Source organism: Paecilomyces variotii (assembly GCF_004022145.1).
Source record: "Paecilomyces variotii strain CBS 101075 chromosome Unknown C8Q69scaffold_13, whole genome shotgun sequence".
NCBI classification, from domain to species: Eukaryota; Fungi; Ascomycota; class Eurotiomycetes; order Eurotiales; family Thermoascaceae; genus Paecilomyces; species Paecilomyces variotii.
The window spans coordinates 492,300-510,079 of record NW_021167152.1 but is presented as its reverse complement, the minus strand read 5'-3'; the positions used below and the strand labels follow the sequence as shown (position 1 = coordinate 510,079).

General features: G+C 49.2%; 8 protein-coding genes across 8 annotated transcripts; 5 read left to right on the top strand and 3 right to left on the bottom strand.

Annotated features, from left to right (window-relative positions):
* Positions 1-8: 8 nt before the first annotated feature.
* Positions 9-2,355, top strand: C8Q69DRAFT_98188 (hypothetical protein). The gene is made up of 2 exons (XM_028634244.1): positions 9-267; positions 364-2,355. The coding sequence occupies exons 1-2, from the start codon at positions 236-238 to the stop codon at positions 2,192-2,194; spliced, it is 1,863 nt and encodes a 620-aa protein (XP_028482088.1). The 5' UTR covers positions 9-235; the 3' UTR covers positions 2,195-2,355.
* A 522-nt stretch (positions 2,356-2,877) lies between these two features.
* On the bottom strand, positions 2,878-4,379 carry C8Q69DRAFT_479180 (aspartic protease). The gene is made up of 2 exons (XM_028631426.1): positions 3,793-4,379; positions 2,878-3,736 (listed from the first exon to the last, which is right to left on the bottom strand). The coding sequence occupies exons 1-2, from the start codon at positions 4,316-4,318 to the stop codon at positions 3,024-3,026; spliced, it is 1,239 nt and encodes a 412-aa protein (XP_028482087.1). The 5' UTR covers positions 4,319-4,379; the 3' UTR covers positions 2,878-3,023.
* A 308-nt stretch (positions 4,380-4,687) lies between these two features.
* Positions 4,688-5,958, top strand: C8Q69DRAFT_98150 (Alpha/Beta hydrolase protein). The gene has a single exon (XM_028634243.1). It carries the CDS (start codon positions 4,865-4,867, stop codon positions 5,726-5,728), a length of 864 nt encoding a protein of 287 aa, XP_028482086.1. The 5' UTR covers positions 4,688-4,864; the 3' UTR covers positions 5,729-5,958.
* Position 5,959: 1 nt separating this feature from the next.
* Positions 5,960-8,143, bottom strand: C8Q69DRAFT_98149 (cytochrome P450). The gene is made up of 4 exons (XM_028634242.1): positions 7,484-8,143; positions 6,855-7,430; positions 6,117-6,799; positions 5,960-6,039 (listed from the first exon to the last, which is right to left on the bottom strand). The coding sequence occupies exons 1-3, from the start codon at positions 7,826-7,828 to the stop codon at positions 6,263-6,265; spliced, it is 1,458 nt and encodes a 485-aa protein (XP_028482085.1). The 5' UTR covers positions 7,829-8,143; the 3' UTR covers positions 5,960-6,039; positions 6,117-6,262.
* A 250-nt stretch (positions 8,144-8,393) lies between these two features.
* C8Q69DRAFT_407973 (major facilitator superfamily domain-containing protein) lies at positions 8,394-10,150 on the top strand (the record flags this gene model as incomplete). The annotated part of the gene is made up of 6 exons (XM_028628177.1): positions 8,394-8,685; positions 8,742-8,839; positions 8,903-9,087; positions 9,142-9,621; positions 9,689-9,907; positions 9,994-10,150. The coding sequence occupies 6 exons, from the start codon at positions 8,394-8,396 to the stop codon at positions 10,148-10,150; spliced, it is 1,431 nt and encodes a 476-aa protein (XP_028482084.1).
* A 1,184-nt stretch (positions 10,151-11,334) lies between these two features.
* On the top strand, positions 11,335-13,092 carry C8Q69DRAFT_510068 (hypothetical protein; the record flags this gene model as incomplete). Its single annotated transcript, XM_028633153.1, has 3 exons — positions 11,335-11,624; positions 11,736-12,851; positions 12,918-13,092. 3 exons carry the CDS (start codon positions 11,335-11,337, stop codon positions 13,090-13,092), a joined length of 1,581 nt encoding a protein of 526 aa, XP_028482083.1.
* A 91-nt stretch (positions 13,093-13,183) lies between these two features.
* C8Q69DRAFT_97973 (peroxisomal matrix protein importer Pex3-penicillium chrysogenum) lies at positions 13,184-15,571 on the bottom strand. The gene is made up of 4 exons (XM_028634240.1): positions 15,216-15,571; positions 14,741-15,072; positions 14,279-14,672; positions 13,184-14,226 (listed from the first exon to the last, which is right to left on the bottom strand). The coding sequence occupies exons 1-4, from the start codon at positions 15,371-15,373 to the stop codon at positions 13,461-13,463; spliced, it is 1,650 nt and encodes a 549-aa protein (XP_028482082.1). The 5' UTR covers positions 15,374-15,571; the 3' UTR covers positions 13,184-13,460.
* A 648-nt stretch (positions 15,572-16,219) lies between these two features.
* Positions 16,220-17,515, top strand: C8Q69DRAFT_98077 (autophagy-related protein). Its single transcript, XM_028634241.1, has 3 exons — positions 16,220-16,567; positions 16,777-17,115; positions 17,199-17,515. Exons 1-3 carry the CDS (start codon positions 16,489-16,491, stop codon positions 17,384-17,386), a joined length of 606 nt encoding a protein of 201 aa, XP_028482081.1. The 5' UTR covers positions 16,220-16,488; the 3' UTR covers positions 17,387-17,515.
* The last annotated feature ends 265 nt before the right edge of the window (positions 17,516-17,780 follow it).

The window sequence follows — 17,780 nt, the reverse complement described above, 5'->3', positions numbered from 1 at the left end:
CGTTGCAGCAAATATCTCAGATGCCCCATGGGTCCATGCCGTAAGGTTTCGAGAATGGCTGGAATTTTCCAGCGCTGCAAAAGCCCAAGTATTTCTTCGTTTGGTCGACCGTGTACGTCAAGTACTGAATCCTTGCGTTCGAAGCTACCGTGGTACTGCCGCCCGTAGTCTAACTCAACAATCGTCTCACTGATGATAACATCTCCGAGTACAATTTCGGACCCATCTTTCTTGAATGGGACCGCACCGCAAATACCAACAAGCAAGGCAAGTTTGATAGAGCTGAAACTCATTTTGAGGGACTGAGAAGCGCTTGACGCTTTCACTGAGCCCATTGTAGGCAATGTTACAATGACCACGCAGTGCACGCCGATTTTCCCGAAATCATACGAGTTATCATCCCCAGTACGAAGGCACGGATGAGATCCGTCAAGAGCTTATTGCAATATTCAAAAGATTAGCCTGCACAGGGAATGTGAAGATATTTCTATCAAGCAGGCCTTGGAATATCTTCCAAGACAGTTTCAGCGATATTCCTAAGATACGACTGGAGGATCTCACGCGAGACGATATCGACCTGTATGTTCGGGCAAATTTCCTCAACAATCCACGATTCCAATATCTGCTTCGTTGTGATCAGAAGGCTGCAGAAGCGCTTATATTCGCGGTCACAGACAAGGCCGAGGGAGTTTTTTTATGGGTACGGCTTGTGGTTCGCGATTTGCTCAAAGCAATGCGGGATGGAGATGGCATTCGCACTTTGTACCGGAAGCTCGAAGAAATACCCGCCGACTTGAATGACTATTTCAAACACTTGTTTTCCTCAATTGACCCTCAGCACATGCGAGAAGCGTCTATCATCCTGCAGACTGCATTACATGAAGAACACGACTTTGTCGCGCTACATCCTCTCCGTTTACTTGACTTGTCGTTCACCGACGAATCGAGCCCTGATTTCGCACTAGCAGACTCCTTCAAGCATGACAAAATCTCCATTAATGACCGTGAAGCATTGAGGTTTCGCCTAGACTCAACCATTAGGCGGCTCAACAGTCGATGCATGGGCCTACTTGAATGCACATACAACCCTGACAGTTTCTTTGACTTATTTGATGAAGAGTCCACAGAAGAATTCCAGGATACTTCGCTCTATCAAGGCCGGAAATTTGAGCCGTCAATATACTCACATGTCTTTGATAGCCCCACTTTACTTCGCCCCTTCATGCTTACAGTCGACTTTTTCCATCGGTGTTGCCGGGACTTTCTCCTTTTCCCACACATCCAGAGTCTACTCCACCAATATACTGGGGGCCGATACGACGCGAGAATGTTGATCATTAATGCCAGGATATCACAGTTTCTAGCGCTACAAAATATCGAATGCGGCCGCAGTATCTCCTTAGGGATAGCAAGCTATCTTGTTAGTGCTCTTTCAGTTCCCGAATGGAAAGAAGCAGCAGTATCCATCAGAGCTGCACGTATACTCCAGCCAGCTATCGAGGCCTTCTCATGCTATGATGTAGCGTCTTCTCCGGGCTGGTACATTGACTTCGTGCTGGCTAGTTGGCAGGAGGAAAAAAGCAATTTTCTCACACTGGCAATCGACTTCGACATGCGGGCTTACTGCATGGCATATCTCACTGAAGACCAAGTCCAAGCCAAAAAAGGTCGTCCGATCTTAGATTATATTCTCCGGCCAAGGTTCGCAACAGAACAATTCCTAAATATCGGTAGCCAAGTCCCCAACATCGACCTTCTGCACCGGGTTCTTACTTTTGGAGCGGACCCTAACGGTCTCTATCAAGGCGTCTCTGTCTGGGCACTCTTTCTTTCCTCAGTAGCAGAATGGTTGCAGAGGGGTTTTCATACTTCCGCCACCAATAAGGAAGCATACCTTATGGCGCTTAGGATGATGATTAACAGAGGTGCTGCACTGGTTCTCCCGTGCTCCTGGGTTTTGAGCGAGGGCCGCTGCCGTTTACACCGTTATGGATTATTTGAGATTGGATATAAAAAGAAAGACCGTTGGCCAAAGGACATTCCAACAATTGAGCAGGCCGTGACTGGGCTATCACAACCGAGTTATGCTGTCACCGATCTCCTTGCAACATTTCAGGTCCACTTTGGACCGGAACTCAATGGGCTGATTGAACTCGCAAAGGCAGATGGCTATCAGCATCTACTATCTAAATAATGCTTGCTTTTGCAGCAAAAAAAAAATAAAAACATACAACAGCAGGGATTCGCTGGTGGTCACCCACCCAACTACTAACCTGCCGGCGTGTGGCTTAAGTACGGCTGAGCGGACGGGAAGCCCTGTTTTCCACACCCTATGGTCGTATGTGCTAGTCAGCTGGCTGAAAGGGAATATCTAGTGGAATACGAATAGGAAAAAATCCGAGATTCTGCGCTTCCTCTTGAGATAACAAGGAATCTACATCCTAGCGATCTCTAGCAGGTTCTATCCTCTAATTAGGATATCAGAGAACATTCTGCAAATGGATGATATGTTAGATCACTTACAGACTTCTTTGTACGCTGAATTTCTGCAAACAGTAATAATGTCGAATCCTAAACAGCACGGAAGCAGAATCTGAATTGCTTGCTTGACTCTAGGTCTAGGGGGGGATTTGACCCCATATTTATCTCTAGCATACAGAGAATCCAGTAGGTTCGATCCAATTCCATGCGGGAACCTGGTGTAACGGTTGATTGCAGATCACCTGGCGTTTGCTTTGTACGCCGACAAATAACGGGGTTTATTATTTAGTGAAGTGTCTACTCCGCAGTAAATATATATTCTAGTAAAATATCTTAGAAACCCTAGTACACAATTCGCAAACAGGAGTCTGACTAAATACCATCAGGCGAAATATACTGCGTATATTGTATGCTCATATGCCGTCTATAAGATTCTATATAAAATTCATCTATGCAACAAAGAATACATCAATCTTGTCTTTTCTCATACATGTCACCAATAGTTAAGAAAACCACACGTAGAAGAAAACACAATTCCACCTTCATCTCCAGTTAAGGTCCGCCAGACCAACCTTCAGCTTCTCAAAGTCGAAGATAACGTACTTGTCCTTGGAGAAGGTCTCTCCAAAATTGCCAATAACCCAATCACCGTCACCAAGGGTCCGAACGTTGAGAACGCAGACGCCATTGTCGAGCTTCTCAACATAGTTAGATGGAATAATCTCCCAGACCTTACTTGATCCCGAGAATTGGTACTTCAGAGGGGGGAGCGACTGGGTTTTGTTGCAGTCGATCTGGTACCACGACTGGTTACCATTGTTGGGAGGCGAGTCGAGCTTGATTGGCGTAGCACCGCTGAGGTTGATTAGCTTCTGGTACGCGTTGACGGACATGGGAGCACCACGTCCGTAACTGGCATGGTCAAAGACGGCAGCAGATCCAACTGTGGTGTTCAATGGCTGCACCTCGTCGCCGATGCTGAATTGAGTGAGGCCAACGGCCCAGTATTCCAATAGAGCGGGGTTGTAGACGAAATCGACCACGTTAACTTCTGGGAATTGGATGACATCGTACCATGTCACGCTGCCCTTGACGAGTCTAGAGTTGTAACCGCCAAGTGTCTGGAGACCATCATGGCCGCCACAAGTGGTCTTGTTGGTATCCACAGAGCCATTGTAGCAATAGTGGAAAGCAACGTATGGCTCAGGCCAATCTCCTGCGCGCCAGGCTTGGTAGAATGGGGATTCTGTAGTTTCTGCGTGGAGAATGTTAGTGTCATATCACTAGCATGAAGATGAGCATAGAACATACTGTTGTCGGTTTTGAAAACTGGAGACAGTCCATAGACTCCAGCGAATGGGAAAGCGGCTGCTGTCTCATTGAACTGGAAGTCTGCAGCTTGAATGATCATGCGTGTGCTGCTAGGACCAACGGTGACAATGTCGGAACTGATATCGACAGTCAAGGGCTTCCAGAAGAAGAAGTGGTTCGGGTCCCAGGACAGGTCCCCGTACCGAGAGGTGAGGTTGCGGAATGACGAAGACAATGACTGGTTGAACAAGGGTTGCTGCGTAGCGAGACAGTCGTACGTGTTACTTGAATTGCCATGGCACAAAGTCGTGAGGAGGTATTGCCCAACCCATGTCCAGTCGACAAAGACAGGGAGCTTCTGGGGAGGTGTTCCCACAGAGATTTGGGATAAGAAACCGTACGAATTCCACGTCAGAGGCAAGTTGTAACTTCTGGCATTCTGACGAGATTGAACAGTGGGTACGGCACCAGCTAGATGGCTGGTGACCGTCAATAGAACGGCTAGAAGCGTCTTAGAAAGGATCATCCTGAACTAGCGGTGGACTTTTCGCTGACGATAGCCGGATCTGGATATAGAAGACTCTGGATGCTTGGTTATGAGCATGATTTCCCAAAGGCACAAAGTCGTTTATAAACTTGGGAATCCATACACATCAGCAATTTGGCCCCCGTGCCCCATTTGACTCGCCACCTCCATTGATATACAAAAAATCTCCGTTAAGCTCCGTCTGATTATTCTCCACTCGCAGAACGTGGAAGCGCGAGATCTATATCCGCTACCGAGCGGAACTAGACCGATAATGCCTAATTGGACCGTCTATAGACGGAGTATGAAGTGGGTTGTCGCGGATGGAGTCCGGTGACTAAAAGCATTGTTTTGGGATCTGAAACAGATGTCCTCGGTCTTGGTATATGTAGGGACAAAAGCTTCCAATTTTCCCCGGACCAGACTCATCCAGATTAGAACTCGAGCATCTTCGGCTTTTCTACTCCCTGCTTTTGCGCAGTATACTCCTAATCATTCTTCTGTTTTCTGCCTTACAGTCTTGCTAGAAGCAAGTACCTTAGAACCATGGAAACAGTTCTGCACATGCAGGGAAGCACCAGCTCTCCCCTGACACCTCTATTTCTGATCCACGCAGTCTCAGGGCTTGCTTTCCCATATCTCACCCTGGGAGATCTCAGCCCTGCAGACATGGAGCCCGAGAAAGCTCGTCCAGTGTATGGTATCTCCTCTCCTCTCTACAACTCCTCCTCGTACCGTGCGCCCGGTTCCTTCGAGGAGCTTGCGCGGCAGTATGTCTCCATGATCCAAGAAATCCAGCCGGCTGGACCTTACCTTCTTGGAGGCTGGTCCATGGGCGGGATGATTGCGGTAAAAATGGCAGACCTCCTGCAGGAACAGGGCGAGACGGTACTTCACGTTATTATGATTGATTCTGCAAACCCAGAACAGTACCCTGCTTTCGTGGATAACGAAGAACACGATTTTATCGCAGATATGGCCTACAGCGCCGTTGCTCAGAAGATGAATTTGCCAGGTAGCTCCCATTCCGATGGAATGTCCAGCGACAGTGACCAGGACGACGATGCCGACGTTGAGCTCGAGAGTATGCTCCTCAAGATGCGGAAACACATCTGGGAGAGCATAGGGGTCATTTCGAAGACCGAACCGGGCCAGCTTCTGCCAGGCAAGTGTAACACTTCCGTGACCCTGATCAAGTGCATCAAGCTCGCACCCGTGGTGCCAGCCGTGCGATTGGAGAGGAAGAATTTTATTCGCAAGTGCTTCCTACATCCAACATTGCGATGGCGGGCCAAGCAGTTCAACCATTTCCGAACCATCCTGTTCAATGCAGAGCATGACGACGTATTCGACTCAAAGCATGCTCCTGAATTGACGCATATTCTCCGAATCGTCCTTTCGAGAATTTGAGACCTTCCCTCCTCCGTCCCTATCTCTTTCCGTTCATTAATCTATGTCGACTTTTTTTCCTTTGTCTCGGGGTCCTGGGAGCATTTGCTTTGGAAGATTGAATTGAGAGCTGGACATCTCCGTGGAATGGCTGGACTAGACGATTCAGCATGTATATAGACTCGAGGGCACTTTAGACAAGGGCTGTCCATTTCTAAGCAATATATCACTATACATGCATCAAATCCTTTGTCATACACTTCCTGTAATTGGGCATTATGTAGCGGCTTTGATGTTTGAAGCAGTCTACCTGTGATTGAGTGACGAGTCCTCTTAAGCCCTCTTCATGTCAGCACCTTGCCAGCCATAATTCGAAATATATAAGAACATAAAGGATAAAACAACTTACGAACTCTGCCCTTTCGTCACGTTTCATCAAGCAATCTAGATTGTTCATTTCACAGCAAGACATGACATGTAAAAATAATCTCTATATTCAATCATAATCATAATCTCACATAACGATAAATAAGTTCTATAAATCAATATGCCAGTCTACTCAAGACGTCTAATACTCACCGCGGCATCACCCACAAGCCAAGGGCTACCAATCTTCGTAAAGTCCAACTTAGAAAAGTCCTTTGGTGGACCGTGAGTTCCCCACTCAACACGGTAGTTCTTGACCAGTGTTGAGATCATCTCCCGAGTTATCATTCCAGCCATGTTTTCGCCGGGACATCTGTGCGAACCAGCGCCGAATTGAAGGAATGTCACCTGCCTCGAAGAGCCCTTCTGCTCCGGAACCTCACTAGGTCTGAGCCAGCGCTCGGGGTCCCACAACTCGGGGTCCTTGTAGGTCGCAGGGTCATGGTGGATCAGATATGGTGAAATGGAAACCACGGACCCGGTAGGAACAGTAATGTCTGTTCCCGGAAGCTGCACTGGCTGGCGTGCTAGGCGGAGCATGTTGACTCCAGAATAGCGACGACCGGTCTCCTTGATGACTGCCAGAAGCTCGGGTGACTTGTGGATGTTGGGACAGTCAGAAAGTGCCTCGCGCAGCTGTTCCATGTGAGCTGGAGATCGAAGCAGCTACAGGGAGGTTAGCGGATACAAACAAGTAAGTAAGGGACAACGGTCTTCATACCTGGATGATGGTCCACGCAATACTGGCTACCGTGCTAGTATGAGCAGCGAACATAAGGAGAGTGTGGTGAGCAGGATAGAACTCTTTCAGGTGTGCGGTTGAGGCATCATTCAACGTGTAAGACACGTAGTCGAGAGAGTTGCGCCATTTCTCGGGGTTCTGCTCCCGCTCATTCAGTCTCTCGTGGAAGATCTCAGCGACTCTATCACGGGCCTTTCCCAATCGCTTCGCAGGGGGGTGAGGAACCCAGTCTGGGAAGAGGAAGTTAAAAGGGTGTCCAATGTCTGCTTCCATACGGTGAAGCAAGTCATAAAGTTCGTCGATGTTCTTCTCGTAGAAATCTTGGCCCATCAGACACCGTACGATGACCTTGTGCGCAAACTTAGAGGCTTCTTCAAAAATCTCAACATCAGTCTTGGAAGCCCAGTTCGAAAGAGACTTTTCCGCTTCTTCAGCCGCGATGCTGCGGTAGTGCTCCAAAGCAGCGGTTCTGTTGATCCCGCGGTTGAGAGAGCTGACCATCCGCTTGAGATGGGTAAAATAGCCAGGAATCACGACCTTGTTCAAGAAAAGGCCCTATAAAGTGTGAGAATCCACTATTCGTCGTCTAGAAAATAGGAGCTACTTACCATACCGTCGCCGAATGACCAGACGTCTTCCCTGGTTTCCAAGTACATCTTGTTCAAATCGTTTCTTCTCAAGAAGATGATACTATTGAGAAGCATGTTGATACGAAAGACGGGACCAACTTTTGCGGTTGCATCCCTGACGAAGGTGATAGGATCCTTTCCGTACGCCAGTGCATCTCCAATGACCGGCAAGCCGAACTTGGGAGTCGGGATGCTCTTCTGGAACAGCTTTCGCAGGACAGAAAACGAAATTGCAATCACGAGTAGAAGAGGCAGACCGAGAGGCACAACTCGTGTGATCGCAGGAGTGTCGCCCACTGTAGTGGGTAATATGAAATGTCCCATTCTGTATGTTTGGGGGCGATAATGAAACCAACTATAGGTACCTTCTGCACTCGGTGCTCGCAACTATCCGGAATAAAGTCGTCTAGGAAGTCGGCATCCAAACGCTAATCCGCCGGGAGCATCCATCTTGTTATACTAGCCTCCAGATCTGGTCCCAGTCTTGCGAGCCACGAGGTAGGTGATCCCTTGTCAGACATCCTGTGCTGGAGTTAGATTCGCCCGCCCGCACGGCAGCGGAGGGTTTCTTGCGCCGTGCCGATTGTATGAGGAAAACATCCGTCTCTGCCGAATCGATATTTTAGGAAGTATAGAACCCGGGCCAGAATGGTTTAGAGTAGCATGCGCCGGCTAAAGTCGATCTTCAGAAGGACATTGATCGTTTCATGAAGTCGACATTCGTGATTTCCAACGCATAGACGCACACCTCTTTGGTAAATCGCCAAAGATGGACAACAACAAAAGACACAGTCGAAGATCGTGGTTTGGATTACCCGATATTCCAACGTCAACCTTTCGACCCCAATCATTCTATCAACTGTTCCAAGATGATCAGTTTCGCGTCGAGATGCCAGAGAAGGCATACTTGTCTCCTCTCAGCGCCTCGTCGGAAGAAACGCTCTATCCTCACCTATCTTTTCAGGAGCTCTCCGATATAGATTTATTTGGCAGCCAAAGAACGATAGTTACAGATTTTCCAGATTTCCCTCCATTTTACCCACAATCCGAAGAATCCCTGATTCGACATGACAGCATTTCAGAAGAGAAGGACGCAGTGGCTGATGACAGGCCTCCAGATGGAGGTCTACGAGCGTGGCTAGTAGTCATCGGCGGATTCCTAGCATACTTTGCAACTTTTGGTCAGTCCAGAAATTGAAAAGGGTTCATCTAGGAGACCTGATCTAATATATTGCAGGTTTGCTCAACACCTTCGGCACTTTCCAATCATACTATCAAAGAAATCTTCTACCTGATATGTCTGGCAGCGTAATTGCATGGATAGGTTCCTTACAAGTACGTAGCCCCTGGGCATACAGAAACCACAACCCCAGGCCAGCCAGTCTAACGCAACTACAGATCTTCTTCCTATTCATCGGCGGTATGGTCATCGGGCCTCTATACGATTCGTATGGAGCCAGGCCACTCGTCATCCCCGGATCACTCGTCTACGTTCTCTCCATCATGTTCACCAGCATTTCAACGAAATACTACCAGCTCATGCTTGCACAGGGCGTCATGTTTGGCATTGGAAATGCAATGCTGTAAGCTACCCTTACACATAACTATATGCAGCCAAACGTATACTCATAGATCAGATTCTACCCAACAATATCATCCATCACACAATGGTTCGACTCATGCCGCGGCCTCGCTCTCGGTATCGCCGTCTCAGGCTCCTCTCTAGGTGGCATATGCTGGCCGCTCCTAATCCAATACCTTCTAGACCACATCGGATTCGGCTGGGCGACGCGGATCACCGGCTTCATCTGCGTGGGACTCCTAACTCCAGCCTGTTGGTTGATTGCTTCTAGACCGGTAACTTCGCATTCACAGCACAGTGAACCACCCCCGAAGCTAGACTTTATCGGTATTCTCAAGGACTGGAAATACACCCTTTTTAGCGCCGGCATGTTCTTCGTTCTGTGGGGGATGTTCATCCCGTTCTTCTATCTGCCTACTTATGGCCAGGCGCACGGGATGAGCGAAAGTGCCGCGAATAACTTACTTGCGTATTTGAATGCAGGCTCGCTGGTAGCGAGAGTCGTGACGGGTTTTATTGCTGATAGATTTGGGAGGTTAGTCGTCGACGACAAAAGAGAAACCCCCATTACTCATTCATTCTCAATGCTAAAATCACCCCAGATTCAACGCCATGTTCGGCTGCGCTCTCGGCTGCGGTATCCTCCTCTTCGGTCTATACGGCATCACATCCATCGCTGCAATCATCGCCTTCGCTGTCCTCTACGGCATTTTCTCCGGTGGTCTAATCTCGCTCCAATCCGCTTGTATCGCTCAAATCACCCCAGACCACAGAATCATCGGTGTCAAGATTGGTATCATGATGGCTATCTGTTCGTTTGGGTACGCACCCCCATCCTCTGCCCTCTTCAAACCATTCATCGTTCAAAGAGGAGAGACCAAACTAACATATTACTCTTGGTGATCAGAGGCCTAACAGGCTCCCCCATCGGCGGCGCCCTAATCACAGCCAACCACGGCGGTTTCACAGGCATGATTGCCTTCAGCGCCGTCATTCTAACAGCTGGAGGATTCCTTGTGCTCCTTGCTCGATTCATAGCCGCTCCGAAATTACGCGTATTTTGATTTATTTCAAGTTCTGTTTTTGAGAACAAGAAGAATAGAGTTTTCGGGAAGTGGCAGCGTAATGAACATACGATATAGACGGATTGATGCCTTTTTTTTTTCTTTCTTTCATGCACATTTCTATCTTTTCTTCATGTGACTCGAGGGATTATAGACATTACCTACACAGGATTGGGTTTGCGGTTAACTAGAGGGAAGAAACTCTATCCACGATACACGAGGGTCATGACAGGCGTTGCTGCTGGGATTCTGCATGAACTTGTCGATTTTACTGTAATCTACGTTAGAATGGGACATGCTTAACAGTGAAATACAAATAATATTACTATTGATATTCAATTCTAGAAGACCATGTACTGAATGTACATACATACATACTGTACACCCACGCCGCAGAAAAGTACCTTCCATCCCACCGGAAATAACATGAACATAAACATCTAAACTAAAATACGTACCTGCATAAACAGAAGGAACCCCGACCTCTAGACCCTCCATAATCCCAGTGAGAAAGAAGATGATCATCGCCCCCAAAAAACAAAACCCACATGGCCGCCACCGTGAACGATCCGAACCCCCGATCCCACGTGGGAGTTAAACATACTTGAAGTACAGAGTAAGAACAAGAGACAAAAATTCGACATCTTCTAATTTTAGCAGAACTAAAATTCCTCTTCTTTTTCCCTTTAATGTCATGCGTTTAACTAGCCGAGTGGAATCAAATCATTGGACGCCTCTCTCACCTTTTCCTACCGCTTACTAGTTATGTATGATACATACTATCTATATACTCTACCTCCGTCCCCGAACGGATCGAAACGGGGAATTTCATTTTGAACCACAACTAACTATCGCCCCCAATAGCGGATTTCTACCGTTTGAGAACGGTAGTTACTACCCCCTGGAACTTCTACCTGTATCCGATCCGAAGTGGTCTGAGAAGGCGAGTTAAGGCTGAGGGCTTCGGGGGGTGCATAAATCATGTACATATATAATATAATAGTATAAGGATGGGAGATCATCTTCTTGGCCTTTGTTTCCTTTATTGCTATTAAGCAAACAAGCAAGCAAGTGGTCTTTGATTCCTCGAGAGAAGAAGCAGTGGTATATATCTCCAACCCGGGAATCAAAGCAGACCAAAAAACCAAAAAAAGATGAAACTCCCACCCCTCCTCCTACCCATCATGGGCCTCTTCTCTTCTTTCACTTCTGCCGCCCCCTCTGGGGGAAACTCATCCATCGCTCTCAAAACCTGCGTGCAACATGTTTTCCAAACGCAGGGCGGAAACCCCAACCAGCGCATCGTCGATCCCAGCATGGACACCTACACGGACTCTCGAATGGGTGAGAAGATCCAATTCGATGAGTTCCCTGCCTTGCTTGCTTATGCGGTGAATGCCGATGAGGTCGGTGCGTTGGTGAAGTGTGCTCGGCAGACGGGGTATAAGGCTGTTCCGAGGACGGGGGGTCATCAGTGAGTATTTATATATATGATTCTGGTTGTGGTTTATTTTTATATCTTGAAATGGATCGTTACAGGATATGGGATGTAGGATATGGGAAGATGGCTGATGGTATTTGATAGCTTCCTCGCATACTCCGCTCTAAACAACACTCTGGTCATCGACATCGCGCACATCAACTACGTCAATATCTCGACCGCTGGTTCCGTCGCTACTGTCGGCGCTGGTATTCGTCTCGGAGCTCTATACACAGCCCTCGATGCATACAACACCACTTGGGTCGGAGGTATCTGTCCCACAGTCGGTCTATCCGGCCTCGTCTCCTCCGGCGGGTTCAACATGCAGATGCGCGCGCTGGGCATGTCAAGCGACTATGTTCTTGCTGCAAAGGTCGTGACCGCAGACGGAAGCATCATCACTGCCTCGCCGACGTCTCACTCTGATCTATTCTGGGCTCTCAGAGGCGGTGGTGGCGGCACGTATGGTATCCTGGTCGAGCTGACCTTGAGCCTGCGTCCTCTGCCTCGCTCAGCGATGGTTGCTATTTCATGGAACGACAGCAGCCTCCGATATGACGTGGCCAGACAGTTCCTCGACTGGGCTCCGAAAGCAGACAAGGAGTTCACTTCCCAGGTGAACGTGTACAAATCCAACGTCCAAGTCTTGGGCTGGTATCTCGGCAAATCGCAACAGCAGCTCCAATCGCTGATCAACTCCTCCGGACTTCTCCAGATCGGAAAGCCCCAGGTCCAAATCTCCGGTAATTGCAACACTGATAACTCCCGTGTGTTCGGATACACAACGACGGAATGCGTACCGGACAACCAGGTCAATGCCGCAATCATGAATGTCGTTCCGGACCCATTCTCCCAGTACGACAACTACCCGCAGTTCAAGTACAACGAGGTTCCTGTCTCAAGTTCTCGTGGTGTCGCACCGGCATGGAGTCGGTTCAGACGGCTCAGCAAGTCGTTCTTCTTGCAGAAATCGAAGCCGCTGCCGGATGACGACCTGAAGAAGGTCGTTGATATGATCGGCCAGTTGGACGATGCGTCGCAGGTCTGGGGAGAGTGGCACGCGTGGAACCTGACCAGCACCATCGATAGTGCCTTTCCCTGGCGAAAGGAGGCGTACGCGCACCTGGAGTTCCAGGTCCATGGATCCAATGATACAGCCACGCAGACGAAGTATGAGAACTGGTTTGCCAATCTCGAGAGCTTCCTCAGACCTATTGTAGGGTGAGTACCTTTTAGCCTCCCTGCCTTTATCATGCATAAACTGTAGCTGACCGTGATGATACCCAGACCCGCCTCCTACTCCGGCTACATGGACAGTGGCATTTCCACAAACCCATTCGAGTCCTACTACGGCTCGAACGTCTGCCGCCTGGTCCAGATCAAGAAGGCGTATGACCCGAACAACTTCTTCACGAACCCTGATGCCATTCCTCCAACGGTGCCCCAGGGCATCTCGTGTTGATAATCAGACACGGGATGTAGATCTGCAGATGTTAGCGTCAGTCATGTGTCATTGTCCTTGTCATTATAGATTAGATAGTTCTGTTTAGACGTTGTTTATCTCATGTCTCACTGTGAGTGTATATGTATGATTTCGTGGTTCTACTCGTATTTCACCAGTTCCGCATCGTTTAATGTTAATAAGTCGCCTTCTCTAGGGTATGGAGTTTTGAGGCGCACTCCATTCGCCCTCATGTCTGATACGACCTTACACATGCAATGACAGTAATATAACACAACCGTGAAGCCTGGAAAAGGCAGATACATAATAATAAACATGTCTGAGAGATGGGAGATAAATCGACGCGCATAGATATCGTATGATCATGTCTACGGAGCAACGGCCGGTTCATGAGCCGCCGTGCTCGGGGTTTCTTCCACGGCCTTCCCCCACACCTTCTCGAATGCCGGGTCTACGACCGTTCCGCTAGGCATCGCGGATGACGGGCCCTGGGTTTCCTGCTCGGACCTTGAGGCAGCTTCTGATGCGACAACCTGGCTCAGGTCAACGAGACTCGAAACGCCAAGCTCACTGGCCCTTCTGTCTTCGTTCTGGACGCCGAGCGGAGCAGAAGACGAGGTCGGCCCCGATTCGGGCATCTGAAGATCAAAGTTCGAACTATACACGACTGCCGCAAAGGCTTCGAGCTCGCGGACGCCCTGCTCCATGGCCACCAGGTACTCATTGGGCGGGTGAGTTCCGTTTCCAATAACATGCGCCTGTCGCGTCATCACTGCAAGTACAGTGGCCAGCTTCACTTTCGGCGCTGATGGGCTCGATGCCGGGATAATGGTGACACTAGAGGAAAAGTTCTGTACAGCAGGCTTCGGGGAGCCGGGGGTGGAAGGAGAGGCCTTGAAAGCCTGGGAGGCACAGTTCTGGTCAACCAGAGTCGAGAAGCCCTCGTTGTTCAGCAATGTCAGGATGTGCGTGAAAGAAGGCGATTCGATCAGATCGGAGGTCTCATCCAGGAGATGTCGCAGTGTGGCGGTCGTCTGAGGAGACGAAGGAGCCGAGGTGATGACCCCGGATTCCTGAAGGACAGTATCTTCCTCCTCCCGAGGCGGCAGCAGGTATGGCAACCAGTTCTTGGACCTGCAACAGTTAGTTAGTATTGCAAGACTCTATCAACAGCAGGTTGACGTACCTTCTCTCTTCTTCCGTGGCCCCTTCGATCTTCTTCCGAACCTGGAGCGTCAATTCGGACAATTTGCCTATGGTGATATCCTCCCTCGGGTTCACCGGGCCGAAGGTCTCCTTGACAGCCGCCTGGACCTTTTCCATCAGGTCCTTCCATCCCCGATGGAGCAGCCACCAACTGAAGGTGAGATACCGCCGGTTGGTCTCGTAATCATTGCCAAACATCTGTCCAACCCCGTCGTCATGGTCTTCCAGACTGATGGTCTCCGCATTCGCAGGTGGCGTCGCTAGTGAGACCACGCTGGAGAGGTAGTTCCGACGACCGAGAAGGTTGAGCTGGATGCGAGTGAGAAGGGTAAGTAGAGACAAGGTGTAGATGAGCGTAAAAGCACGTGTCAATGCTGCGATGCATTAGTATTGTTGTTTATACCACAAAATCATAGTTACTCTCTCGGAAGACCACACATACAGCTAATCTTGACCTCATTCCAGAGCTGCGTCTTACTCCGCTTCGGCCGCTGTCCATCCGGGTCTATCTGACTGGTATGGAGAAAGCTCTCGCTCTGAAAGCTCGACAAGCTCCGACCATCATCTTCCGTAGTGCTGGGCGGTGCTGAACTGAATTCCGACCCTGTTGCATCCCCACTCATACGGGACAGTCTCTCCGCCCGCTTCCGCTGCAACTCCTGCGTGAGCTCCTCGACGGGCAGCGCTTCGAGGATATTCTCCGTCGCCGTAGGAAGCAGAGCCAGCACTGTAAAAGTACAGTCTGTTTGATTCTGTTCGAATCGTCGTCGAAGACTGTTTGTTCATGGCACCAATCGTCAGTCAGTTTTTCCATTGTCGTGTTCTGCAATGCGCACGCGAGCAGGATGACGATCATCATCCAAGCCAGCCCCATCCATCTTTTCACGCTACCACCACAACGAACAGAAACAACGTACTTCTCCTTGGCGATTCGATCGCTGCTCATGCGCTCTCGCGCCTCTGCAATCTTGGACAGCACATACTGTCCGGCCAGATAGCCAGCTCCGATGACACCGAAGCCGACAGCAAGGCCCTTGCGATTGCGCCGGAACCAGCGCTTGGTAGCACCGATCATCGTTCGAGGGACAATGATAAACCGTGGACGGAACGATGACGAGTGTTCAGGTCATGGTATAGAAATTGAAACCAAGAGTGCAGAATACAGCCTCTGCTGAGATCAGAGACTGGAGATAGTAGTCCAGTCAGCCAATCTCTCAGCAGGAAATAATGAAGAATGAGCTCAGGAGTAGAAAAGAAAGAAAGAAAGAAAGAAAGATGCAGGATGAATGAACTCGCAGCTCACTGATGATGATGGCGCGGAGAGCTGGTCGCGGTGGCACTGGGGGAAGGCGAGCTAGCGCGACTCCTCGGCAAATGGCTGGAGTTCCCTGTGAAGGAGAATGTCGCGGGGATGAAGAACTAGTAAGACAGTAAGTACAGAGTAGGTAGTAAATGGTAAATAATATCTCATCTATCTCACAATCTGTGTTTCTTCTTCACGCCATCTTACCATCACATTGAAAGCTGTAGACTCCCCAGGATAACTAAATAAGATCCCTCTCTCTCTCTGCCGGCACTGAGACTCGCTGACGTTCCCGGAAAGCAAACCCAGGCGAGACTCTCTTTGGAGGGGCAATTTAATCCATCCCATCACTCCGTTCGAATTAATCAATAATGAGCTGCTAACTATCTCCTTTCCCAACTCGAGTTAATAATACCACCTTAGTTAAATTATTAAACTCTTTAACTAGTTTCCTCTTTTCTTTCCTGACTAGCTAAACCAGTCCTAGAGAGACGCCTCACCGTCTTCCCCAGTCAAGAAAAAAACAGATTGATTACTACTCTAACTACCATCTCTCTCTCCAGCTTCAACCAACGCTTTTACTCTTCTTAATCTTCCCTCCGCTCTCACTCCCAGCCCAAACCTTGCTTACTCACATCATCGACATCGTCCCCGTTTTGATCCTCGAGTCTACGGTTCTACGGCCCAGCTGGCCGTCTAATACAGCTGGGTCGCCCGCAACGAGCGATCATTAAAATACCCTCTATCGTCAAGAGACGATAAAGCAAACCGATACGATACGATACGCAGAAGCGGGAAAAATAGGAGGAAAGGGAAAATTCGAGTTGAACATACATACATATAAATTTCCTTCCTTGATCTTGATCTCGATCTCGATCTTGTTCAGCATGGAACCCCGCAAGACCCCTCCGGAATACTTCCTGGAAATATTCGCAGACACTTCATCCGTCAAGGACGTTTTAAAAGGTTGGGTCCCGTTCTGATTTCCCTTTTTTTTTCTCTTTCGCATTTATCGCGATTCTTTCACGGTCTCGAGTCTCGTTGCCGTGTGTGCGTGCGGGGAAGATGGAGAGAAAGACAGGACACAGAGAGAGAGAGAGAAATAACTCGCAAGCTTAAACAAAAATCAAAATCAAAAGTGTCTGCGCTGACAGTGGCTTTTTCATCACACTTAGGCGTCCTCAACCTCATCTTCTTCCACCGCTACTTCCCCTCCATCCGTCCCAGCACCGTCGACGTCCTCGATCTCACACTACCCGTGATCAACGATGTCGAGCTCGAGACCCTGATCGACTCGCGCGTCACCTCGCTCGTCCGCCAGCATCTATCCTCATCGAATGCCTACGGAGGCGGCGGCGGTGGTGTCCGCGGCCGCATCGCCGTCGAGTTCTTCGAGAAGAAGCGCAAGCGTGCGGGGCTCTGGTTCGGCGGGTTGGCTGGAAAGGGCGAAGAGGAGGTCTGTTGGGAGATTTGGACGCTGGATGTGACGATCGCAACGCCCAAGACTGAGTCGGGTGAGTATCTAGTGTCCAGTTCCCGGACGGGCTTAACTATCGCCGGTGAGCCTCGAAAGCAAAAGTTACTGACACCACCTTAGAAAGGGCCAAGGTCCGCAAGGCGATGGAAAACATGCTCCAGAAAGCCGCTTTCAAGATCCTTGCCGTTGTCAACCGGGATAAAGACCACATCCCGCCCATCACTACCAGCGATGCCAATCCGTTCCCTTATCGCATCGTCTTGAACCCCCGCACCGACAGCTGGGGTAATCGCATCGGTCTATATTAAAGGATGGCATCTCCATTAGACATAGACACGAGCTAGAGTGACATGATGCCATTAGTCGGCTTCCATGCCATCGAATCATCTTATCGCCCGCGTTCCGGGAGAATATCTGAACGCTGCGCCACGGGTTATCAGGAGTCTTGGAGTTCAACACTAGACGGTGCACCGGGAGAAGAGCGCCTTGGTCAGGAAATGTATATTATTATTTGCGCTACTACTACTACACTACTTCGAGACCGCTACAGTCGGGAAAGGACCAGATGGGAATAAAGAAAATATCAATAATCGGCGCTGTTGGATTTCAGGAAAGACGCAAGCAAAAAGCATTTATCATCCTCGCAAACCATGGATTCAAACAGAAAGGGACTCGTTCCTATCCATACATTCACCGGTCCGA